General features: G+C 42.8%; 2 protein-coding genes across 12 annotated transcripts; both read left to right on the forward strand.

The window, feature by feature from the left end:
* Positions 1-16,112: 16,112 nt before the first annotated feature.
* Positions 16,113-17,240, forward strand: LOC145139151 (uncharacterized). Its single transcript, XM_079073078.1, has 2 exons — positions 16,113-16,522; positions 17,210-17,240. The coding sequence occupies exons 1-2, from the start codon at positions 16,113-16,115 to the stop codon at positions 17,238-17,240; spliced, it is 441 nt and encodes a 146-aa protein (XP_078929204.1).
* Positions 17,241-17,595: 355 nt separating this feature from the next.
* On the forward strand, positions 17,596-21,398 carry LOC145140858 (polyadenylate-binding protein RBP47-like). Of its 11 annotated transcripts, none has more exons than XM_079074243.1 (9): positions 17,596-18,312; positions 18,402-18,550; positions 18,651-19,160; positions 19,297-19,342; positions 19,497-19,600; positions 19,671-19,801; positions 19,877-19,973; positions 20,056-20,151; positions 21,064-21,398. In XM_079074243.1, the coding sequence occupies exons 5-8, from the start codon at positions 19,574-19,576 to the stop codon at positions 20,083-20,085; spliced, it is 285 nt and encodes a 94-aa protein (XP_078930369.1). In that variant the 5' UTR covers positions 17,596-18,312; positions 18,402-18,550; positions 18,651-19,160; positions 19,297-19,342; positions 19,497-19,573; the 3' UTR covers positions 20,086-20,151; positions 21,064-21,398. The 11 variants fall into 11 exon arrangements, with proteins under 11 accessions (XP_078930369.1, XP_078930368.1, XP_078930372.1 ...); XM_079074242.1 differs by lacking the exon at positions 19,297-19,342 and having other exon boundaries at positions 18,651-18,799; positions 19,082-19,160; XM_079074246.1 differs by having other exon boundaries at positions 18,651-18,710; positions 19,082-19,160; positions 19,297-19,600.
* The last annotated feature ends 215 nt before the right edge of the window (positions 21,399-21,613 follow it).

Consider the following 21,613-nt stretch of genomic DNA (forward strand, 5'->3'; position numbering starts at 1 on the left):
GAGATGTGTATGGACAGTCAGGGTGAAAGTGTTGTAAGACTACGGGGGAGCTGTAAAATTCACTAATGAGCGGATGGTGTGGGAAGTGTTGTAAGATTACATGGTAACCGTAGCATTCTCGGGTTCTCTCGAGTGATTTGGACTAGGGCAGGCTAGTTCGCTGGGTTGTGGTGAGGATCAGGACCATAGGTGATTGACCGATCAGATATCCGGGGGCGAGCTCGGTGGTTATGGGAATTTAGGATGGAACCGGTAGAGACTGATGGGCTAAGGGTTGTACCTTGTGATATAGGGTCTTGTGGTCGAACAGTGCATGTTTCTGTAGGGCTACAGATGGGTAGCCCTACTATTGGATATCATAAGAACCTGGTGGTTGGACCAGGTGCGAGACTGGAAGTCTCAGGGAATCAGCTAAGGGTATTTATTAATCGGTCGAGTAAAGGATGACAGGAAGTCATGGTACAATATGCAAATGCCGATTCGAGAATCTTGGGATGGGACCATAGTAACAATTTGGATTTGGATAGGAACCCGAATCGGAATTCGTGCGGGATTTTGTTTCAGTGAGTGTGGATGTGGGGAATCTATATGCCAAGGGCATCGAGGGCAGAATTCTAGGGTGGTGATCGGATTGGCTTGATGATAGTTTAAGCCATTGTGATGTGTCTCGAGTGGCCCTATTTGTAATAGAGCCACGACAGGTCGGAATCAGGAAGCGATGGGTCGACGGAGGTCGAGTGTGATGTAAGTCTGCAACTATTCTAGTGGTATTCACCTTTTGTGTTGGGCTCGGTTGGCTGATAGGTTGAGACCAAGGAGGTCCCCGAGTGTTCTCCAGGAAAGCAGCCATGTGGCAGCAAGGGGAGGAGGAGCGACTTCAGTGATTTGGGGTCTGTATGTGGAATTGCTTGTTATTCGGTAGTCGCGGTTGGTCAGTGATATTGTTCTTTAGGAAGCATCAAGGTATTGCGAGTGGGAAGTATTCTATCTTGACCGGTATCTTGGGAAATCAGTTCGATAATGATTCATTGTGGGCAGTCTGTCAGGGAGACATACCATCTCGAGACTTCAAACTTCAGGTGGGGCAGGTGTGATCGGGTTGCAAGGAATTTGTTCATCTCCTTGTTCTAGAACCTTATGAGGATTGGTTTCAATTGCCTTGAGTAAGGGTGTGGTATTAACGGGTTTGTGGCGGTGCTGTTCTGGTTGTCTGGTGTGTCGGGGAAGGTGATGCATGATTTCGAGGACGAAATCTAATTTAAGTGGGGGAGAGTTGTAACGCTCTATTCCGGGATGATTTCTAGTCTAAGGCTGTGGGCCAAAGGTTGGACTTCATAAGGAGTATGGCTCTAGATAAGGTAAGATCTAGTCCCATTTGGGTGTGGGTGATGTATTAGAAGTGTTTCGGGTGTTCGGGTCGTGTTTTGGAGCCTAAGGGTAATTTGGTAAAGTGTCAGTTCGGGCTTTTATGGATAATGGGTTTTTGTTCGGAAGGTCTTAAGGAAAGTTTGAGTTGTTAGAAGTGTAGAGCTTCTCGTCACCTTTCCGTGGATATAAGGATCGTTGAAAACGGATTTATAACGAAGAAGTTATGGCTTTCGGAAGTTTGGTAGTTTCAGGCTTAGCCGAGTACGCTGGGCGTACACAAGGAGTACGCTGGGCGTACTGGGGAAAAGGGAGTACGTTGGGCGTACTTTGAGTTACGCTGGGCGTAATGACCAGGAGTGGTCGCGAAGGTTCTCTGGAGTACGCTGGGCGTACCAGAATTACGCTGGGCGTAATTCCGTCAGATCAGAACCCTATTTTAGGGTCTTGGACCCTATTTAAACCCCTTATTTCATAACCAAACCCTAACATCTTCAGCCTCCACCCCTCTAAACATTAGAAATCGTCATATAGCATCCATGGTGGCATTTTGAGCTTAAGGAGTCCATTTTTGGGGTGTTTAACCCATTTTCAAGAAGTTGGAGTTTGATGCAAGGATGAGAATCAAGGAGGAGCTTATGGATCTGGCTTTTAGGACTCATTCTCAGCTTAATGAAGGTATAAAGCTCTGAACTTGACCATTGAATGCTTAGATCTACTATCTTGGGTTTTTGGATCTTTTGGTCCCAAGAATGGAGCTTTATGGTTCCAAATCTGTTTTTTAGGCTTGGGGTTGCCACCCTTGATGCTATTTGAGTCCCTAAGGCAGAAAGTTGCCATCTTGATGGTCTTAATGGATTCATGCTTGAGTTGGGGTCACTTTTATGGAAGTAGAATGCCATTTTTGGAGTTTGGGTTTGTTTGGGGCATGCAAAGTCAACAAGTCAGCGACTTTATGGATTTAGATGTTAAGTATAGCTCAGATCTGTGATTTGGACTTATTGGATCAAGTATTAAGCACTTAATGGATGTTATGCATGAGCTGCTTGTACACTGGGCGTACTATGTAGTACGCTGCGCGTACAGTTCATTTGCTCTGTACGCTAAGCGTACAGAAGAGGTACGCTGGGCGTACGCTCTCAAGAGGAATTGGGCCTTTGTGGACTTCGGACCTTTGGGCCCAAATGGTTTTGGGCCTGGAATTGTTGATAGTTAGGCCTGAATGCATCTTTGGGCCAATAATGGAATAGTTGGGCCTATTGGGCCTTGTGGCCCAATATAGAAATGGACTTCACATTTGTGGGCCCCGGTTTGGGCCAATTCTTGGACTAGGTTGCTGTGGGCCTTCGTGGGCCATTTGGGTCAGGATTATTGACTAAGGTAAGTATTGGTCTTTAGTATAAGGTCCATTGGAAAGGTCTGGGCCCAATTTGGAAAATTGGGCCATTGATGATTTTATGGGCATTATAATGTTGGGCCTTTGCTTTGGGTTTGGACCCTTAGTTGTGGATCATATTGGGCCAGGGGTAAAAAGGTCATTTTACCCCATGCTTGGATTAAGGATTATGGTATGGGGCCCAATTGCTAACTTGGGAATATTGATTGGTAGTGGCAGCTCGGGAAGCTGGCAGGGCAGCAGCTAGGGATTTGTTCAGGAAGCTTCTGCATTCGAGGTGAGTCTTCTCACCATACCCATGGGTCTACGGCACCAAGGCCGGACCATTATGTGTTTGTATATGTGCAATCGCTTTGTGTTTGATATGTAATGTGATCGTATGTTTTGCATGAAAGACCCCGGGGGGAGCCCGTGGCATTGGATGTAAGACCATGTGGGGTAGCCCATGACAGTCCTATGTAAAGACCATGTGGGGTAGCCCATGACATTGGATGTAAGACCATGTGGGGTAGCCCATGGCAGTCCTAGGTAAAGTCCATGTGGGGTAGCCCATGGCATTCTTGCTGGTTCTATGTATGCATGGCTTATGTGATGCAGGTAGCTTTTATAGCTAACAAGATATGTGTTATGTGGATTGTGTGTATGGTATGCTCTGGGAAACTCACTAAGCTTCGTGCTTACAGGTTTTGTTTATTGTTTCAGGTATTATCGTTTTGGAAAGGAAGGGCTCAGATTGATCGCAGTGCACACACCTATGATTTCCGCAATGAATGATTTTGGGATGAACTCTGATAAATGTTTTACTTAAGGATGATTTAAAATGTTTGGAATAAATGATATCTATTTTGGGGTTATATTAAAAATGAAATTTTTACCCTTGATTTTTGGGTCGTTACAATCCTCTTAACTCTTTCTTTGGTGTGTACAATCAAGCCGGTGCCGTCCCGCGATCCAATTAAGAAAACCTGAAACACATAACACATAACACGGTAAGCACGAAGCTTAATGAGTTCCCCAAAATACCACATATAACACATATTAGCCACTCGAGGCTATAACTCTGTGGACCCTCTGGTCCTAACTCTGTGAACCTTCCGGTTCTAACTCTGTAAACTCTGGAACATACACAACATAAATCACATAGAAATAATGCAGTGTATCACATCATATAAATAACATACAAAATGCTCTGTCACATAACTCTAATTACCACTCTAGGTAAAGTATAGTGAGAAGACTCACCTCGGATGAAGAACAGCTCCTATAATCACTGCTGCTACGTACCGGACTCTAACTCTGTGCCAAACCCACAATAAATCTCAATTAGGAGCTAAGTCCAACCTCTCACTCTTTGGGTCTAAAGATAGACCACCTAACAGCCCATTAATACCCTAAGCCCCTTTGGGCCCACCAAAGCCCAATAATAAATGGGTCCTCACACGGCCCAATTCCCAACCAAAAAGGCAAGCCCAAACCAAGGGCCCCAAAGCACATATATACACTCCCCTGGCCTAAGACTCTATGCATGAAGCCCAAAATCCAGGCCCAACACTCAAGGCCCAAAACATCACTTAGCCCAAAAGCCCACAGAGGGGTTACGCGGGGCGTACCTCCTTTGGTACGCTCAGCGTACCCAAACATGCACAATTCTGATCGGGGACCTCAGCCCAGTACGCGGGGCGTACTAGGATTACGCTGGGCGTACTCTCAGTTTTGCTTAAATCAATTTCTGGGTCTTAACCCGTTAAGACCTTAACTCATCTCTTGGATCTGGACTTCCTAACATCTCCTACTCCATAAAGTTTTAGACTTTAAGCCTTTGCATGGTTGATAAGGTCACAATACATAAAAACTCTTACTTTCTTAACCCAAAATGCTCATAACTCATGCATGGGTAGATTCACACGATCAAGACCTTATTTTTATGGTTCCTCACCACAAGAAACACTTAGAAGGACAGGTTATTAAGATCTGGAGTGCATCAACTCATAAAGCCTCAAGCTTGGGACCAAAAACCCTAAAATGGACCCTAATATGCACAAAACAAATAGAGAGGGAAAGCTTGGAGCTTTATACCTTCAAATGGTGCTCTAGCCCCAAGAAAGCTCAGATCCACAGCCTGCTCTTCAACTTCACTCCCTTCCATGCTCCTTCTTAACTCTTAAAAGTCCACAAGAACACAAACAAGCTCATCATGGTCACCACAAGCTTCAAGAACGGATATTAGGGTTTGAGAGGGTTTACTAACTGGGGAAGGTGGCCAGAAATGAGACCATCTCTTTCTTTTTATAGGGACACATCACTTAATTAGGGTTTCCTTCTGTGCCTAGTACGCCCAGCGTACCCCCGGTACGCCCAGCGTACTAGGTGGCTCTTGCTTAAGAAACACGCGCATCTGTACGCTAAGCGTACGCATACGTACGCCCAGCGTACTTCGCTGCCACACTTATCCATTTTAGGGGCTCATCTTGCCAAATCTTCAAACTTCCATAGCTTCTTTGATATAACTCCGATTCCAAAGATCCTCATATCTACGGAAAGGTGATGAGATGCTTTACGATTCCAGAAACTCGCCACAACCCGAGACTTCCTCATGCCCGGCTCGTGGCCCACGAACCCTAATCATGGACCAACCGAATCAGGATGTTACATTTATTTCATATGATTAGGCGGAGGCTAGTCCAGATTTTACAGAGTTCGAGATTACTTAGTTACGCGAGGTGAGTCTTCTCACTATACCTTACCTAGAGTTGTAATTAGAGTTATGTGACAGAGTATTTTGTATGCTTTTGCATGATGTGATTTCTATGTGATTTATGCTATGTATGTTACAGAGTTTACAGAGTTAGGACCGGAAGGTCCACAGAGTTAGGGCCAGAGGGCCCACAGAGTTATGGGACTGGAGGGTCCCACTGAGACACATTGACCAGAGGGTCAAACAGAGTTATAGCCTCGAGTGGCTAATATGTGTTGTGTGTGGTATTTTGGGGAACTCACTAAGCATTTATGCTTACAGTGTTGTGTTATGTGTTTCAGGTACCAGTGAGGATCGCGGGAAGGCGCCGGCTTGATCAGTACACACACGAGGAGTTTTTACATACTATGATCTTGGGATGTGATGTTATGGATTGTTGTGAAACAATGATATTTTTATAACAATTATGAATGAAAGTGTGATTTTAAATTGTGAAAAATTATTTGAAAATTTTGGGTGTTACAAGTTGGTATCAGAGCCTTGGTTTGAGGGATTCGGGTGCACCTTCGGGCGTATCTGAACTCAAACTGAGGATTTGAGAGATTTTCAAAATTTAATTCACAAATTTTTTCTCAAAGAGTAAAGGTTTTGAAAGAGCAGAGCAGAGCAGTGTGTACGATCAGCCAGCGCCCGAACGGTGATTTCCCAAAATACCCTTACATTATGAGTTATGAGATATGTTATGTTATGATATGATATGCATGCTAGAGTAGGCTAGGTATTCTTATTAGGACTAGAGTTGCCTGATTTGTGATGCCTTAGCCTAGGGATTTTGCTGCTAGGAGATGCATGAGAGTGAATAGATAGCAGCGAGGCGCTTATGAGAGATCTGCTAGAGAGTAGACTATGCCTAGAGAGAGTAGAGTACTTGGGACTTGGGATCCTAGGAGGAGGACTTGGGGTGAATACTGATGCGGGGTGGACGGTAGTATTGGGCCCGTACTACCGAAGGCACCGGATTAGTGCGCAACCCAAGTAAGAATCCTTAGGGTACCAAGGAGCGAGTAGGAATGGGATATCGAGTGTGTGTACACTCGAGCGAGTCTCTGATATTTTTTGTGTTGTATTTCAGAGAGACATCATGGTTAGGATACGTCACACACCTGAGAGCAGTGGTGTTAGCGATGAGGAGATTCGCAGGTTGATTCACGAGGAGGTGGCTGCTGCCATCCGATACGAGATACCAGAGACGTTTGGGTCTATCAAGACCACCTTGATTGAGACTTTTGACGAGCGCTATGCTGCTCTTACTGATGCTGATGTTGCTGCGGCCACCGCAGCCGTCGCTGCTGCGAGGTCACAGGGGGGTGACTCGTTGCTGTACCGGGAGTTCAGCAACACAAAGCCACCAGAGTTTGATGGGGCACAGGATCCGATCGCTGCGATGAGATGGATTTCTGATATTGAGGGATGCTTCTATACGTGTTCTTGTCCGGAGCATCTGAGAGTTCGGTTCGCGCTGAACCAGCTTCGCTTGGGGGCGAAGGACTGGTGGAAGTTTGTGATAGGGCACTATTCTTCTGCAGAGCTTGCCGCGGTGACCTGTGAGAGGTTCACCGCTATGTTTCGTGATGAGTACGTTCCCCCGGTGGAAAGGGAACGTTTGGCCCAGGAGTTTCTGACCCTCAAGCAGGGTACCGAGTCTGTTACAGTGATCACCATGATGTTTCATGAGAGGGCGATGTTCTGCCCTGAGCACGTGTCTTCCGAGCAGGCACGCATGAGCAGATATTTGAGTATTTTGAGGAAAGACATCCGCGAGTTCGTGGCGAACTCGACATACCGGACATTTGCCGAGCTTCAGGCAAATGCCCGGAAGAGGGAGATTGAGCTAGAGACTCAGGCCAGGGAGGAGGCGAAATCTTAGGGGAGGGATCGGCGACCGGCACAGTCCCAGCCGGCTGCCAAGCGGGCTAAGCCCACCGATTCAAGATCAGGGAACCAGAAGGGCCGCACTTGTGGCAAGTGCGTCAAGAGTCATGAGGGGGTGTGCAGATCAGGGTCTTGCTACAAGTGTGGCAAGGAGGGGCACATGGCCAAGGATTGCCCCAAGGGGTTTGCAGTTTGTTTTCACTGCAACCAGACCGGACACCGGAAGGCCGAGTGTCCGCAGTTACGAGGGTCAGCTCAGGGAGCTTCTCAGGGATCTGTCCCTGCTGCTGTTCGAGCTACGGAGAGTCGGCCGGTGAAGGCCGAGGCACCGAAGGCTCGCGGGAGAGCCTTCCAGTTGACAGCGGAGGAGGTCCGCGCAGCACCTGATGTTGTGGCTGGTATGTATTCTTTCATCTGTTTATTTTGAGTTTGTGGTGTTATGCTTATATTGTGATATGCGTAGGTACATTTCTTGTGTGTTTTGTACCTGCTTTGGTGTTATTTGACTCGGGTGCGAGTCGGTCTTTTGTGTCATTAGCCTTTAGTCAGCACATCAGTATTCGTCGGGAGGCGTTGAGTCGACCTTTGCAAGTTTCCATAGCTGACGAGAGAGCAGTGTATGCCACTGACGTGATTCAAGGATGTGTACTCGAGATCTTCAGCGTTGAGTTTCCGATTGATTTGGTCCCGATTGCTATGGGAGATGTCTGTGTCATCGTGGGCATGGACTGGTTGAGCAGATTTGGAGCGGTTATCTACTGCGAGCGACAGCTGGTGACCATACGAGACCCTAGTAGGGGAGTTCTTACGGTTTATGGCGAGGGTACCCGTTCTGGGTCATCTTTTTGTTCAGCCGCGAGAGCAAGGCAAAGTCTACAGCAGGGTTGTAGTGGGTTTGTGGCTTATGTGGTGGATACGAGGGTAGGTGCAGAGAGACCGAGGTCGGTCGATGAGGTTCCGATAGTGCATGAGTTCCCGGATGTTTTCCCCGAGGAGTTGCCGGGTGTGCCTCCCGAGAGGCAGGTGGAGTTCCGTATCGATTTGGTTCCGGGGGCAGCGCCTATCGCCAAGGCGCCCTATCGCCTTGCACCTCCAGAGATGCAGGAGTTATCCTCGCAGCTTCAGGAGCTGCTGGGAAAGGGGTTTATACGGCCAAGTAGCTCGCCGTGGGGAGCGCCGATCCTTTTTGTCAAGAAAAAGGATGGTTCACACCGGATGTGCATTGATTACCGGGAGTTGAACAAGCTGACGGTCAAGAACCGTTACCCCTTACCGAGGATCGACGACTTGTTCGATCAGTTGTAGGGAGCGTCTTGGTTCTCCAAGATTGATTTGAGGTCTGGATATCATCAGATGAGGGTGCGTGATGAGGATATCCAGAAGACAGCATTCAGGACTCGTTACGGGCATTACGAGTTCGTGGTGATGCCTTTCGGGCTCACCAATGCACCGGCGGCGTTCATGGATCTCATGAACAGGGTGTGCAAGCCGATGTTGGATCGTTCGGTGATCGTGTTCAATGATGATATATTGGTATATTCGAGATCCAGAGAGCAGCATGAGGAGCATTTGAGGGAGATCCTCGGAGTTCTAAGATCGGAGAGGCTTTACACCAAATTCTCCAAGTGCGATTTCTGGTTACGAGAGGTCCAGTTTCTAGGACACCTCGTCAACCAGAATGGGATATTGGTCGATCCGGCCAAGATTAAGGCGGTGATGAGTTGGGAGGTGCCGAGATCCCCTTTGGAGATCAGGAGTTTCCTGGGGTTGGCTGGTTATTATCGGAGATTCATCCAGGATTTCTCCAGGATTGCTGTTCCTCTCACCAGACTAACCCGGAAGGGCGTGACTTTTATTTGGGGCCCGGAGCAGCAGGCCTCATTCGAGACACTTCGCCAGAGATTGTGCGAAGCCCCAGTGTTGGCTCTTCCGGAGGGAATGGAGGACTTTGTGGTATATTATGACGCGTCGATATCGGGACTGGGTGTGCTACTTATACAGAGAGGGCATGTGATAGCATACGCATCGAGGCAGCTGAAGCCTCATGAGACGAGGTATCCTACCCACGATCTGGAGTTGGGGGCTGTGGTGTTCGCCCTCAAGATTTGGCGTCACTATTTGTATGGGGTTCGGTGTACCATATACGCGGACCACAAGAGCTTGAAGTATCTGATGGATCAGCCTACCCTGAACATGCGCCAGAGGAGATGGTTGGACGTGGTAAAGGATTATGAGTGTGAGATCCTGTACCACCCGGGCAAGGCTAATGTGGTAGCCGATGCCTTGAGTCGTAGGGCAGAGAGTGCCCCGATTCGGGATGTTTGTATGAGGATGACAGTGATGACTCTGGTGTTGGACATCATTCGGGAGGCCCACGTTGAGGCCATGAGACCGGAGAACCGCAAGAGAGAGCGGGTGATCGGGCAGATATCTGAGTTCATTGCCGATAGCCGAGGGCTTATGACCTTCCAGGGCCGGATTTGGGTGCCATTTGAGGGCGGGGCACGTACCATTTTGATGGAGGAGGTGCACAGGTCGAGGTTTTCAATCCATCCTGGGGCCACTAAGATGTATTTAGACCTGAAGAGAGACTACTGGTGGCCCTGTATGAAGAGGGATGTGGCGTGGTTTGTAGAGAGGTGCTTGACCTGTCGCAGGGTTAAGGCTGAGCACCAGTGTCCACATGGCAAGTTGCAGCCACTTGAGGTTCCCCAGTGGAAGTGGGAACAGATTTCCATGGATTTTATCACCAAATTGCCGAGGACTGCGAGAGGTGTCGATGCAATTTGGGTGATCGTTGACCGGCTGACAAAGAGCGCTCATTTCCTTGCTATCAGTGAGAGCTCTTCCGCAGAGAGGCTGGCAGAGGTGTATGTGAGGGAGGTGGTATCGCGGCATGGTGTACCGATCTCGATTGTGTCAGATCGAGATGTGCGTTTCACTTCCAAGTTCTGGAAGAAGTTTCATGAGGAGTTGGGTACTAGGCTGCATTTCAGTACCGCTTACCACCCACAGACGGACGGACAGAGTGAGCAGACGATTCAGACGCTCGAGGAGATGCTTCGGGCATGTGTGTTGGATTTCGGAGGGAGTTGGGACACATATCTGCCTTTGGCTGAGTTTTCCTATAACAACAGCCACCATTCGAGCATTGGTATGCCTCCCTTTGAGTTGTTGTATGGGAGGAGGTGTCGGAATCCCATCTGTTGGGGAGAGGTAGGGCAGCGAGTGATGGACAACATTGAGATAGTGCTTCAGACGACAGAGCAGATACAGCAAGTTAGACAGAGGTTGCTGACGGCCCAGAGTCGCCAGAAGAGCTACGCGGATAGACGTCGGTCCGAGCTCGAGTTTCAGGTTGGAGATTTTGTACTCCTGAAAGTGTCTCCTTGGAAAGGAGTGATCCGATTCAGGAAAAGGGGCAAGTTGGGGCCCTGGTACATTGGACCGTTTAGGGTGATCGCGAGGGTGGGCAGGGTAGCTTATCGATTAGAGCTACCTGCGGAGTTGAGCCAGATTCATGATACCTTCCACGTGTCTCAGCTGAGGAAGTGTATAGCCGACGAGTCGGCGATAGTGCCGTTGGAGGATATCAAGGTGGATGCAGGGCCGAATTATGTTGAGAGACCGGTCGCGATCTTGGGCCGGAAGGTCAAGGTTCTGAGGAACAGGGAGGTGCCTCTGGTTCAGGTCCAGTGGCAGCACCGGAAGGGGTCCGAGCTGACTTGGGAGACGGAGTCAGAGATGCGGGAGCAGCATCCGGAGTTGTTTTCGGCATGAGACTTCGAGGGCGAATTCTGGTTCTAGTGGGGGAGAGTTGTAACATCCCGAAATTCAGGTAAGCTATTTAACCCTTACATTTTGTCAAGTTGTCAAGATTGGTCCCTTGGGAGAGTTCTTGTAGCAAATGAGTACGCTGGGCGTACTGGGGAGTACGCTGCGTGTACTCATGCGCTTAATTTGGACGCGGACTCGCCTGGGTACGTTGGCCGTACCCAGGGTTACGCTGGGCGTAACAGGTCCAAATGCAAACCCTAAATGTTTGGCTTGTGCATTATTTAAAGGATGCTAAGGCTCATTTCTCAGCCTCGATATCAGAGAGTGAAACCCTAAGAGAGAGCCTTCCATCGTCCTTAGCTTGAGTGTGTGTGTTTTGGAGCTAAAAGTGTCTTGGTGTGTTAGTGAAGAAGAAGGAGAAGAGCTTGTGGAGGCTAGGGCTTGAAGTGCAAGTTTGGATCTGAGATCTTCAGAGAAAAGAGCTTCATCTAGAGGTATAAAGTTCAAAACTTTCCTCTTTATTTGGTTTGATGTTGCATGGACCATTTCTAGGGTTAAAAGTCCCAAAGGTAGAGACTTTATGAGTGTAATGTACTCCATGGACCTAGATCTGTCCCATTTCAGTGATATTTGTGTTATAGATCCATAAAAATTCCATCTTGGTCGTTGTTATGAGGTCATGCTTGAGTTATGAGCTTTCTAGAGTTGGGAAATGGAATGTTATGGGTGTTAGTGACTTGTCCAGCCATGCAAAGGCTTAAAGTCACCAACTTTATGGATTAAGAGGCTTAGAAATGGTCAGATCTAGAAGTTGGACGTGGGTCTTAACTGTTTAAGACCTCAAGAGCTTGGAGTCTGAAATTGGGGGTTACGCGGGGCGTAATCCTAGTACGCGCGACGTAAGGGGTCGCGCACCCCGTTTCTGTGAGGACGCCGGGTACGCCCAGCGTACATGTTTGGTACGCGCAGCGTAATCCGGAGAGTTGACTTTTGTTGACTTTTAGGGTTTAGTCAACTTTAGGGTCTTTGAGCCATGAGAGGGGTAAAATGGTCTTTTACCCTTCTGAGAGTACTAAGAGAGGGAATAGACTAGCCTTGAGAGATGTATTGATTTAGAGTGTTTATTTCATATGATTAGGCGGAGGCTAGTCCAGATTTTACAGAGTTCGAGATTACCGAGTTACCCGAGGTGAGTCTTCTCACTATACCTTACCTAGAGTGGTAATTAGAGTTATGTGACAGAGTATTTTGTATGCTTTTGCATGATGTGATTTCTATGTGATTTATGCTATGTATGTTATAGAGTTTACAGAGTTAGGACCGGAAGGTCCATAGAGTTAGGGCCAGAGGGCCCACAGAGTTATGGGACTGGAGGGTCCCACTGAGACACATTGACCAGAGGGTCAAACAGAGTTATAGCCTCGAGTGGCTAATATGTGTTGTGTGTGGTATTTTGGGGAACTCACTAAGCATTTATGCTTACAGTGTTGTGTTATGTGTTTCAGGTACCAGTGAGGATCGCGGGAAGGCGCCGGCTTGATCAGTACACACACGAGGAGTTTTTACATACTATGATCTTGGGATGTGATGTTATGGATTGTTGTGAAACAATGATATTTTTATGACAATTATGAATGAAAGTGTGATTTTAAATTGTGAAAAATTATTTGAAAATTTTGGGTGTTACAGTGAGACCCGTGGTGGTTTTATAGGGCAAACCACGACATCGGCCGATGGTGACACTTAATAATGTAGGACCATGGTGATGAACCATGGTTTTATTATGTCAAACCATGGTATTGGGCCGATGGTGAGTCGTTATGCCAAACCATGGTGATGACCCATGGTGGCTTTATAGGTTGAACCATGGTTTCGGTCGATGGTGACACTTATTGATGTTGAACCATGATGGCTTTATTATATGTCGAGCCATGACACCGAGCCGATGGTGACTTGTTATGCCAAACCATGGTGATGAGCCATGGTGGCTTTGTAGGTCGAACCATGGCTTCTGTTAATTGTGACACTTATTGATGTCGGACCATGGTGATGAATCATGGTGGCTTTATTATGTCAAACCATGGCACTGAGCCGATGGTGACTCATTATGCCAAACAATAGTGATAATCCATGGTGGCTTTATAGGTCGAACCATGGCTTCGGCCGATGGTGACACTTATTGATGTCGGACCATGGTGATGAACTATGGTGGCTTATTATGTCGAACCATGGCACTGAGCCGATGGTGAATCGTTATGCCAAACCATGGTGATGAGCTATGGTGGCTTTATACGTCGTTACATGAAGACTACCTCTACCAAAGAATTTACATGAACCTTTGTCACAAGATAAGCCATTCCTTATGAAATAGGAGGATTGGGAGTTGTTAGATCGACATGCACTTGGTGTGGTGCTTTTATTATTTGTAAAGAATGTAAATAGCCCAGTGTCATTTTGGGCTCGTTTGGCATCTTTGGACTTTGGGCCTTGGATTTGGATCTTGAGCTTTGAGAGTTGGACTTCTTGGACTGAGGATTTGTTTTTGGAATTAGACTCCTCCTTGGACTAGGTTTTGGGCTTTCTTTGTTGGGCCTTGTGGGCCCAATGGGCTTAAGCCTCGTGATGTCTTTTGGAGCTTGTTGCCTCGGGCCTTTTGGGCCATTTGAGATAATTATTGGACTAAGGAAATTAATGGGCTTAGGATAAGGCCCATATAGGGGTTGGGCCCAATTTGGAAAATTGAGCCATTAGCGGGCCTTTGTGGATCTTTTGGTTTTGGGCCTCAGTTTTGGTTCAAGTTGGGCCAAGGGTAAAATGGTCATTTTACCCCAAGTATGGATTTTGGATCATAGTTTGGAGCCCAATTGCTAATTGGGTTTATTTTGTATTGTTAGCTTGGGAAGTCGTTAGGGCATCAAATAGGGATTTCTTTCAGTGAACCTCTGCATTCGAGGTGAGTCTCTTCACTGTTCTAAGGGTCAAAGGAACCACTGCGGCCCATTTAGTTTATGTATTGTTGGAAGACCCGGGGATAACCCTTGGCAGTTTGCATGGAAGACCCAGAGGTGGCTCTTGACACTTGTCTGTAAGACCCAGGGTTTTGGCCCCCGGCCTGGCAAGGAAGACCACGAGGCGGCTCGTGGCATAATGGCAAGACTATGAATGACACATAACACTTTTATTAATTGACTATTTATGTATGATATATATGGATCGTTTGATATGTTTAGTATGTAATATTTGGGGAACTCACTAAGCTTTGTGCTTACAATTTGTGGTTTATGGTTTCAGGTACTTCCGGTTCGAAAGGAAAGACTCGGCTTGATCGGAGCGCATACACCCGTGTTTTCCGCAATACGTGATTTTGGGATTAAACTCTGATAATTGTTATATTTTGAAATGCCTTTAAATGTTTGGATAAAGTTACATTAATGTTTTGATTATAATAAAAATGAAATTTTTACTCTTGATTTCGGGATGTTACAGGGGGTGCATAAATAATTTTAAGAAATGTTCTCATCTTTTTTCACTTGGATTGTCACTTTAAGTAGGGATGTCAATGGGCCAAACGGGATTGTGGTTGCATCCCGACCCCCACCCCCACAGTTCCCCCGTTCCCTCATCCCACTTGATTTTGGTTTGATTTTTTTGGGGCTAAAAGACAATTTTTTAGGCTAAAACAAACTATTTTTTATTTATAGCAAAATTTTACATGTTAAAAACAAAATGTTATGACATCTCAAAAACATTATACTAACAACTTAAAAATATGATTTATTGCTGAATTATGACAACTCAAAATCATTTATTATTTATTATATATATATATATATATATATATATATATATATATATATATATATATATATATATATATATATATATATATATATATATATATATATATATATATATATATATATATATATATATATATATATATAATATTAACGGGGCCCTCGTTGGAGTTTTGGGACGAGATTGCGCACCCCAAACAAAAGCGGGGGTTAAACCTTCCTTCTCTTCTGCCCATAATTTTTTTAAACAAATACCCTCTATAGAGATCATGGTCTTACGAGACTTTTTGACTTTCCTAACTGTAAGGGTGAGAATGATGCTGAAGTAAAGATACAAAAATTGTTACAAAATAATAATACACGGGTAGTCCTGAATGAACAAAATAATCAGAGGGTGCACTAATAATTTGAGATGGGGAAGGTTGCATAAATAATTTCAAAAAATGTTCTTATATTTTTTTTCACTTGGATAGAGGATAGTACGAGGGTGAGAGTGTTGTTCATGAAGGTAAGGTGGAGTTAGATTGATTAAATTATTTTAAGAAAATAAATGTAAATAATTCTGAGAAAATAAATGAATAAAAAAATATAGACAATATAGATTGTTTTCATGTGTTACAAAAGAATAACACAGATACAGTTCGAACGAACAATTTTTTTAATAATATTAATAATCATAATATGTATTGAATAAAAAAATTAAAAATTAAAAATAAGAGTAAACAATAAAGAAAAATAAAAAACCCCAACTAAAGATGAAATGTCAAATTCGGGTGCACCATAAAGGATTCTCATTCCGACTGAAATTAAAGGAGATTCGTTTTAGCCGTTAAAATACAATATTAATTTATTATAACAAAAAAGTCATAGTAGTATAAAAATTATTATAAAAAGTATGTATATATTTACTGTTACGGAAATTCATCACGTTTACAGTATATGGTTATAAACTTATAATATTGAAAAAGGACAAATATGAACTCGTTTTCGTTTTGCGATGAACGTACCCAACATTTTCAAGATATTGATTCTCATTCTCATATAGAATGATTCTTCATATCCCCTTCAAGTTCAAACCTATAAATTAACCGATCAGCAACACTCCTCCATACATCCATCCGTACTTTCAATTTACTTTCATCGATCTCCAATGCCTGCAAATCCACAGAAGCAGCTTCGGAGGCTCCCACAAGCTTTTAGCCGGTTTCTCGAGCTCCCTCTCCATTCACACGCCGACGTATTCATCCAAGATAGATCTGATTGCTTCCAGTTTACAGCGAATATTGACGCCAACACCTTTTCATCAGGCCAGGTAAGGGCTCATGTCGTGAAGATTCACCCGGAGGTGACGAAAGTTGTTGTCAAGGAAGGAAATGGCGGAGGAGAGGAGGTGGATAAATTGGAGGTTGATGTGTGGAGATCTAGACTTCCGGCAACAACACGACTGGAGTTGGCGACGGCTGTTGTTGTAGGAAGAAAGCTTACTGTTACAGTGCCAAAGGGAGGCCGAAGCAGCTATGGGGGCAAGGTTGAAGATGAAGGTGACAGAGACAGAGGGCGGTTTATATTTATACATTAATAGAATCGAGTGCATGCATGATTATAGATCATAGATGACAATTTGACTTGATGAAACCATGAAATAATATTAAGTTAAAGAGATCCTGTTAAAATTCTCGTTTAGTATGAATACGAGATGTACTCCCTTTACTAATACTGTAACAATAATATGACAACCATTAAATAAGAGTGTGACATCCTTATTAGCTATAATTTATACACCCTCAACCTCAACTCAACGCTCGACTCACCACAAATAAGTTTGCATTATTCAGTTAGCTTAATTGACATTAACCAAAGTATCAAACAGGCTTCAAGTACAAGTAAAATATTTTCGACACCTCGTTTAATGGATTTCGTTGGTATTTATAATAGTAGAATTAATGTTCAAACGGTGAAACAAAATCTTTCGGTTGATTCTACCCAAGTGTAAATTTTGAAACTTATTGAACATGAAAGTTGAAATACTAGCTAATACAACCGTGCATGCATGCAATTAATAAAAACCTGCGTAACATTTGATTTATGCAACCTTATAATGCATTAAAGGAGGTTTTTCTTTCTTTCTTTTTTTCTTTTTTTCTTCTAGAGGACAAATAAGCCTGTTTTTTTTACCTTTGTCAAAAGGTGCACTGCATTTCTATAGTTTTTTTTTTTTTTTTTTTTTTTTTTTTTTTTTTTTTTAAGGATAACTACTTCAGAATTTGACATAGCATGAATTTTAAATATGATGTTTCAACGTGGAATTTGACACATTGTTTGCATTATGATCTCCTAACACTGCCCTCAATTCTAATTAATCAAGTTAAAATATTCCTAAATGAGAGATTCCCGGCCATGTCATGGCGTTACGTTGACAATATGGTCGGATGTTGAAATTAATTTAGGATTTGAGAACAAGAATATGAAATATGAGAATACCATAACTTTTCTTTTATTTTTACTATTATTATTATATATATATATATTAAAGATGTGAAAAAATTTAACAGTTCTTTCCTGTGATTGGCTGCAAATTTTTTTTTTTGATTTTCAGGTTGCTGTCCACCGCTTCTTATTCTCTTCCTATTAAAAATCCCTAAAACCACCCGACCGCCATAGACTCTATTCCCGATTTTCCTCACCGACTCTATCCATCTCTCGATTCTTCTTCTGTATTTTCAATTCCATCCAAAACTCAAACGCTCCAATACAGGAATATCTTCAGCCATCCGCTATATTTATCTGTATAACCCACCGCCCATACACACTTGTCTCGATGCTTCCCACCGCCTCTAGAAAACCTTCACCCACTTAAAACCAGTCTTGGGAACGATATAGCCATCGGTTGGCGACGAATGGATCGACAACTCCTTCCATCATCTTCACCAGGTCTATGGTTCTTCTACTTCACGCAACCGTCCGGTTGCACGACTTTTTCTCTCTCCTTTAATCCTCTTCTTCTGCAATTCCGATCCCCACCCGACGCTTTATTACAAAATATAATGACCGCATCTGGTGTTTCTCTTTATTTTTATGTATTCCTTCGTTTTGGGGTACGATTCCGTCGCCCTACAGAGAAATCGAAGCAAAATTAGTTCAGCAATTGAAGTGGGTCGGTTCTCTTTTCTTTTTATCGATCGTGGTTGAACCTGGAAACCTCCCGTGAAGAACCCTAAATTCGTCGATTTTGCTCTGCTCCTTCTCTATTCGATTACGCCTCCAATCGATGATGATTCTATTGAAGACGAGTACAATTTGTTTGAAGCGTCCAAATTTTATTTTAGGGTTTTCCAATTCTTTCAGTACAGGTAATAATTTATGTGTCATTTTCCTCCCTTTTTGTTTTTTCTTGATGCTTACATTGACGTTTTCACCGTATCCCTTCGTTTGAACAAAGAAACGTATCCCTAACAGAATTTGTCCATAAAGGAAAGAATGAAAGATGAGGAAGAACAGAAGAAGAGGAGACGATATCGGAAAAATTGATGTTTATGCTGACCAATCGCCGTTCTTGACGCTGATTGCCATCGCTTGGAGCTTTCAACGGTAACAAAAATAATTCTTTACCTGCGTCTTGCTGATATGTCCAAATTACCTTCTGGTAAGTATGCACTTTACCGTTTATGTTTCCCTTCTAAACCCATAGTGTAGGTGAGGCATGTGCAACCTGAAATCGATGCTAGAAGATCACAATGACCAAATGCAGGTGAGTTAAGTGGACTATTTAGTATATCCACGTTTACCATTCACGAGAAACAACTATCTTCATATTTTGTGGGAATCAAAATAATCAAGGTAATTAAGCTATTTTTTAGCACATGTGATTTTGGAATTCTTGCCCAATTCCATTTCTATCCCAAATCCCACATCGAAGTCACTTTAAAATCACCATTTTGAACAAGTTCTTTAATTGGGGTTTCTTTCTGGAATTCATAAACATTTTTTGTTTACTTGAGCTAAGTTCAAAGCTAGCTTTTGTTGTTTCTGGGTTTTAGGAATTTCGAATGTCTTCTTCTACCAAGCTTTTTATTGACAATGTAGAAGAACTTTTCCCTGTTTTGTTTAATTTACTATTAGTGTATTGGTCGGACGTTGCTCGGTACGAGTATTGAAAGTCAAATCAAAAGGATCGACACCATACCTTGAATATAGTAAGGTAATGATTTATTCATATTTTGATCATCAGTTTCATGCTTTCATTTTTATCCATCTTCATTTCTCTGTTATTTTACTTATTATGGCATGCAAGGTTCTAAAGTTATATGGAAATTTGTCTATTTATAATGCATCAGGTTGCCAGGAATGAGAGAATCCTTGAGTCATTGAATTTATTTAGGAGTATGTTTATTTTCATGGTTTTTTATGCAGTACAATATAAAGGAAGGCATTGTAGATCTTAATAATGAGATCTGGTTACTAATTTTCGTATGTTTACACCAACTTTTTTCTGGTTCTGATTTGTGAATGTATTGATTACCTCCATTTTTTGCAGGCAGACATACAAAATCGAGTGATCCATAACTCGATCACTAACTTTTTTAACCACAAATATGCACGTTTGTTATCCCAATGGACACTGATCTAACAAACACAACTGTAAGTCTAGCAATTTTGAATTATACCTTTATGCCCATTTTCTTCATAACTTTCTTCTTTCTTATTGCAGGTTTATATCGACAATCTTGACCCTGGTGTTGCAGAGGAGGGATTGAGGTCGATTTTCTTGCAATTTGGTGAAATAGTTTATGTCAAAATTCCTGCTGCAAAAGGATGCAGGTTTGTTCAGTTTGTCAACAGGTAAGTCTTAAATTTGTCAAAAAAAAACTTGATACATGAAAAAACTGTAAAAAGTTAATTACTAATTTCCTGTAGGACATCTGCTGAAGAAGCAATTCAAAGGATGCATGGAAGTCAAATTGGTCTAACTGTAGTCCACCTTTCTTGGGGAAAAAGCACAGCTGCTAAACAGGTGAACATTAATTATGATATGCGACAAACAAACTTTTCAGATTTATTTTATTTTGATTTTTTAGTTAATTATCAGTGAGTAGGTTATTGGTGTTTTAAGTAAAGAAAGCTGAAATCGGGTGTTTTTGTTCATCTTCGGTCAAATTTATGGAGCAAAAGCATGAAGTTCATCAAAGGGGGTTAGTTGATTTAACTTTTCCTCTTTTTTTTTGTTTACATGTTGTCTTTTTCCATTCAAATATACGGTTAGTAATAGTTGAAATCTAGAGTCTATTGGAAGCTATGAAAACCGTTGGTAGGTGGTACAAGCGACATAATAGTATGAGAAAAAAGTATAGTTTTGACTACCATTCAACGGTTTAGTAAATATATAAAATGTTTTTATCCATTCAATTTCTTACTTTAGTGAGTTCTTAATGTATTTTTCTTAACTATATTTAAAATGTATAAGAGATGAAATTACGTGGACATATAGATATCTTACCTGTATTTCATTTTCATTTGAGACACTGAAAATAAACCTTTGGTTTTGTATGAACTGGAAGAAAACAAAAGAATATCAGTGAAACATATATCCAATTATGAACTTACACAAAGTACTCTTCTTTAAAATAGTTAAAATCAAGTTGTTCAGAAACGATTTTATAGTTTTAGGACCATATTGCCCCTGCCCGTTGTTTTTATATTAATAAAATTTAATTCTTACAGTTTTAGGGTCATACTGACCCTACACACCGTTTTTACATTTAAAAAAAATTTAATTTTTATAGTGTTAGGATGATATTGCCCCTGAACACTTTTTTTATATTAATAAAAATCAATTTTTATAGTTTTAGAACTATATTGCCCCTGAACAGTGTTTTAATATTAAAAAAACAATTTTTACATTTTTAGGACGATATTAATTTGATACAATTTTTTTTTTGGAAGAAAACATTTCAAACTCCGGAATTATGGATTCCATTTCGGTTTCATATCAGTTAAATGGAACAGTTATGGATGACTCTCCTTCATATTTGTCGTTTAGTTTTTGGAGTATCCAAATCTGTGGATTAATATAAGAATTCAATTTTATGACCATTTTTTTGTAGGGATACGAGTTGTTACATTAAAGGCAGCCTTACATCCAAGAAGTTTTTATTACTGAAAATTTGGAACTCGGTGTTAAACTCTCATGGAGTAATGTGAAATCAAGGGTATGCACAATCAAAGCACAATATGATACAAGAAGCTCCAGTGGAAATGCCATACAGGCACGTTCTCGACATATTTCAAATAATGCAGGAGAACATGAGTGCAGCAACAGACATCTACAAAAAAATCATTGAAGACCACCGAACACCATAAGGAACCACACTGTTCCGACTCTTTTGTAATCGAATGCCCTGTAATGATCTATTAATGAATCGATATCTTTTTATCGTCATCTCTTGATACATTTATCTACCCCAAAAACAAAAAAGGATATGGATTGTTTTGGCTGACTGTTCGACCCAATATCATACGACCATATCAACTACCCCTGCCCCCTGCGAAGCGGGGGTTACAACTCTAGTTATTATTAGGGGTGTGCGCGGTGCGGTTTGGTGCGGTTTAGAGTCAAAACCGCAAACCGCACCGCATATGCGGTTTGAATATTTT

This window comes from Lactuca virosa, chromosome 9, assembly GCF_052849685.1.
Source record: "Lactuca virosa cultivar CGN04683 chromosome 9, Lactuca_virosa_CGN04683_v6, whole genome shotgun sequence".
Classification (NCBI taxonomy): domain Eukaryota; kingdom Viridiplantae; phylum Streptophyta; class Magnoliopsida; order Asterales; family Asteraceae; genus Lactuca; species Lactuca virosa.

Excerpts from the sequence above, each read along its gene's own strand:
- LOC145139151 (XM_079073078.1), top strand. The coding sequence starts at position 16,113 with ATGCCTGCAAATCCACAGAAGCAGCTTCGGAGGCTCCCACAAGCTTTT. Across the intron at positions 16,523-17,209 it reads GGTGACAGAGACAGAGGGCG|GATAACTACTTCAGAATTTG; the intron begins GTTTATATTTAT and ends TTTTTTTTTAAG.
- LOC145140858 (XM_079074245.1), top strand. The coding sequence starts at position 19,574 with ATGGACACTGATCTAACAAACACAACT. Across the intron at positions 19,802-19,876 it reads TTTGTTCAGTTTGTCAACAG|GACATCTGCTGAAGAAGCAA; the intron begins GTAAGTCTTAAA and ends AATTTCCTGTAG. Across the intron at positions 19,974-20,055 it reads AAAGCACAGCTGCTAAACAG|GTTATTGGTGTTTTAAGTAA; the intron begins GTGAACATTAAT and ends ATCAGTGAGTAG.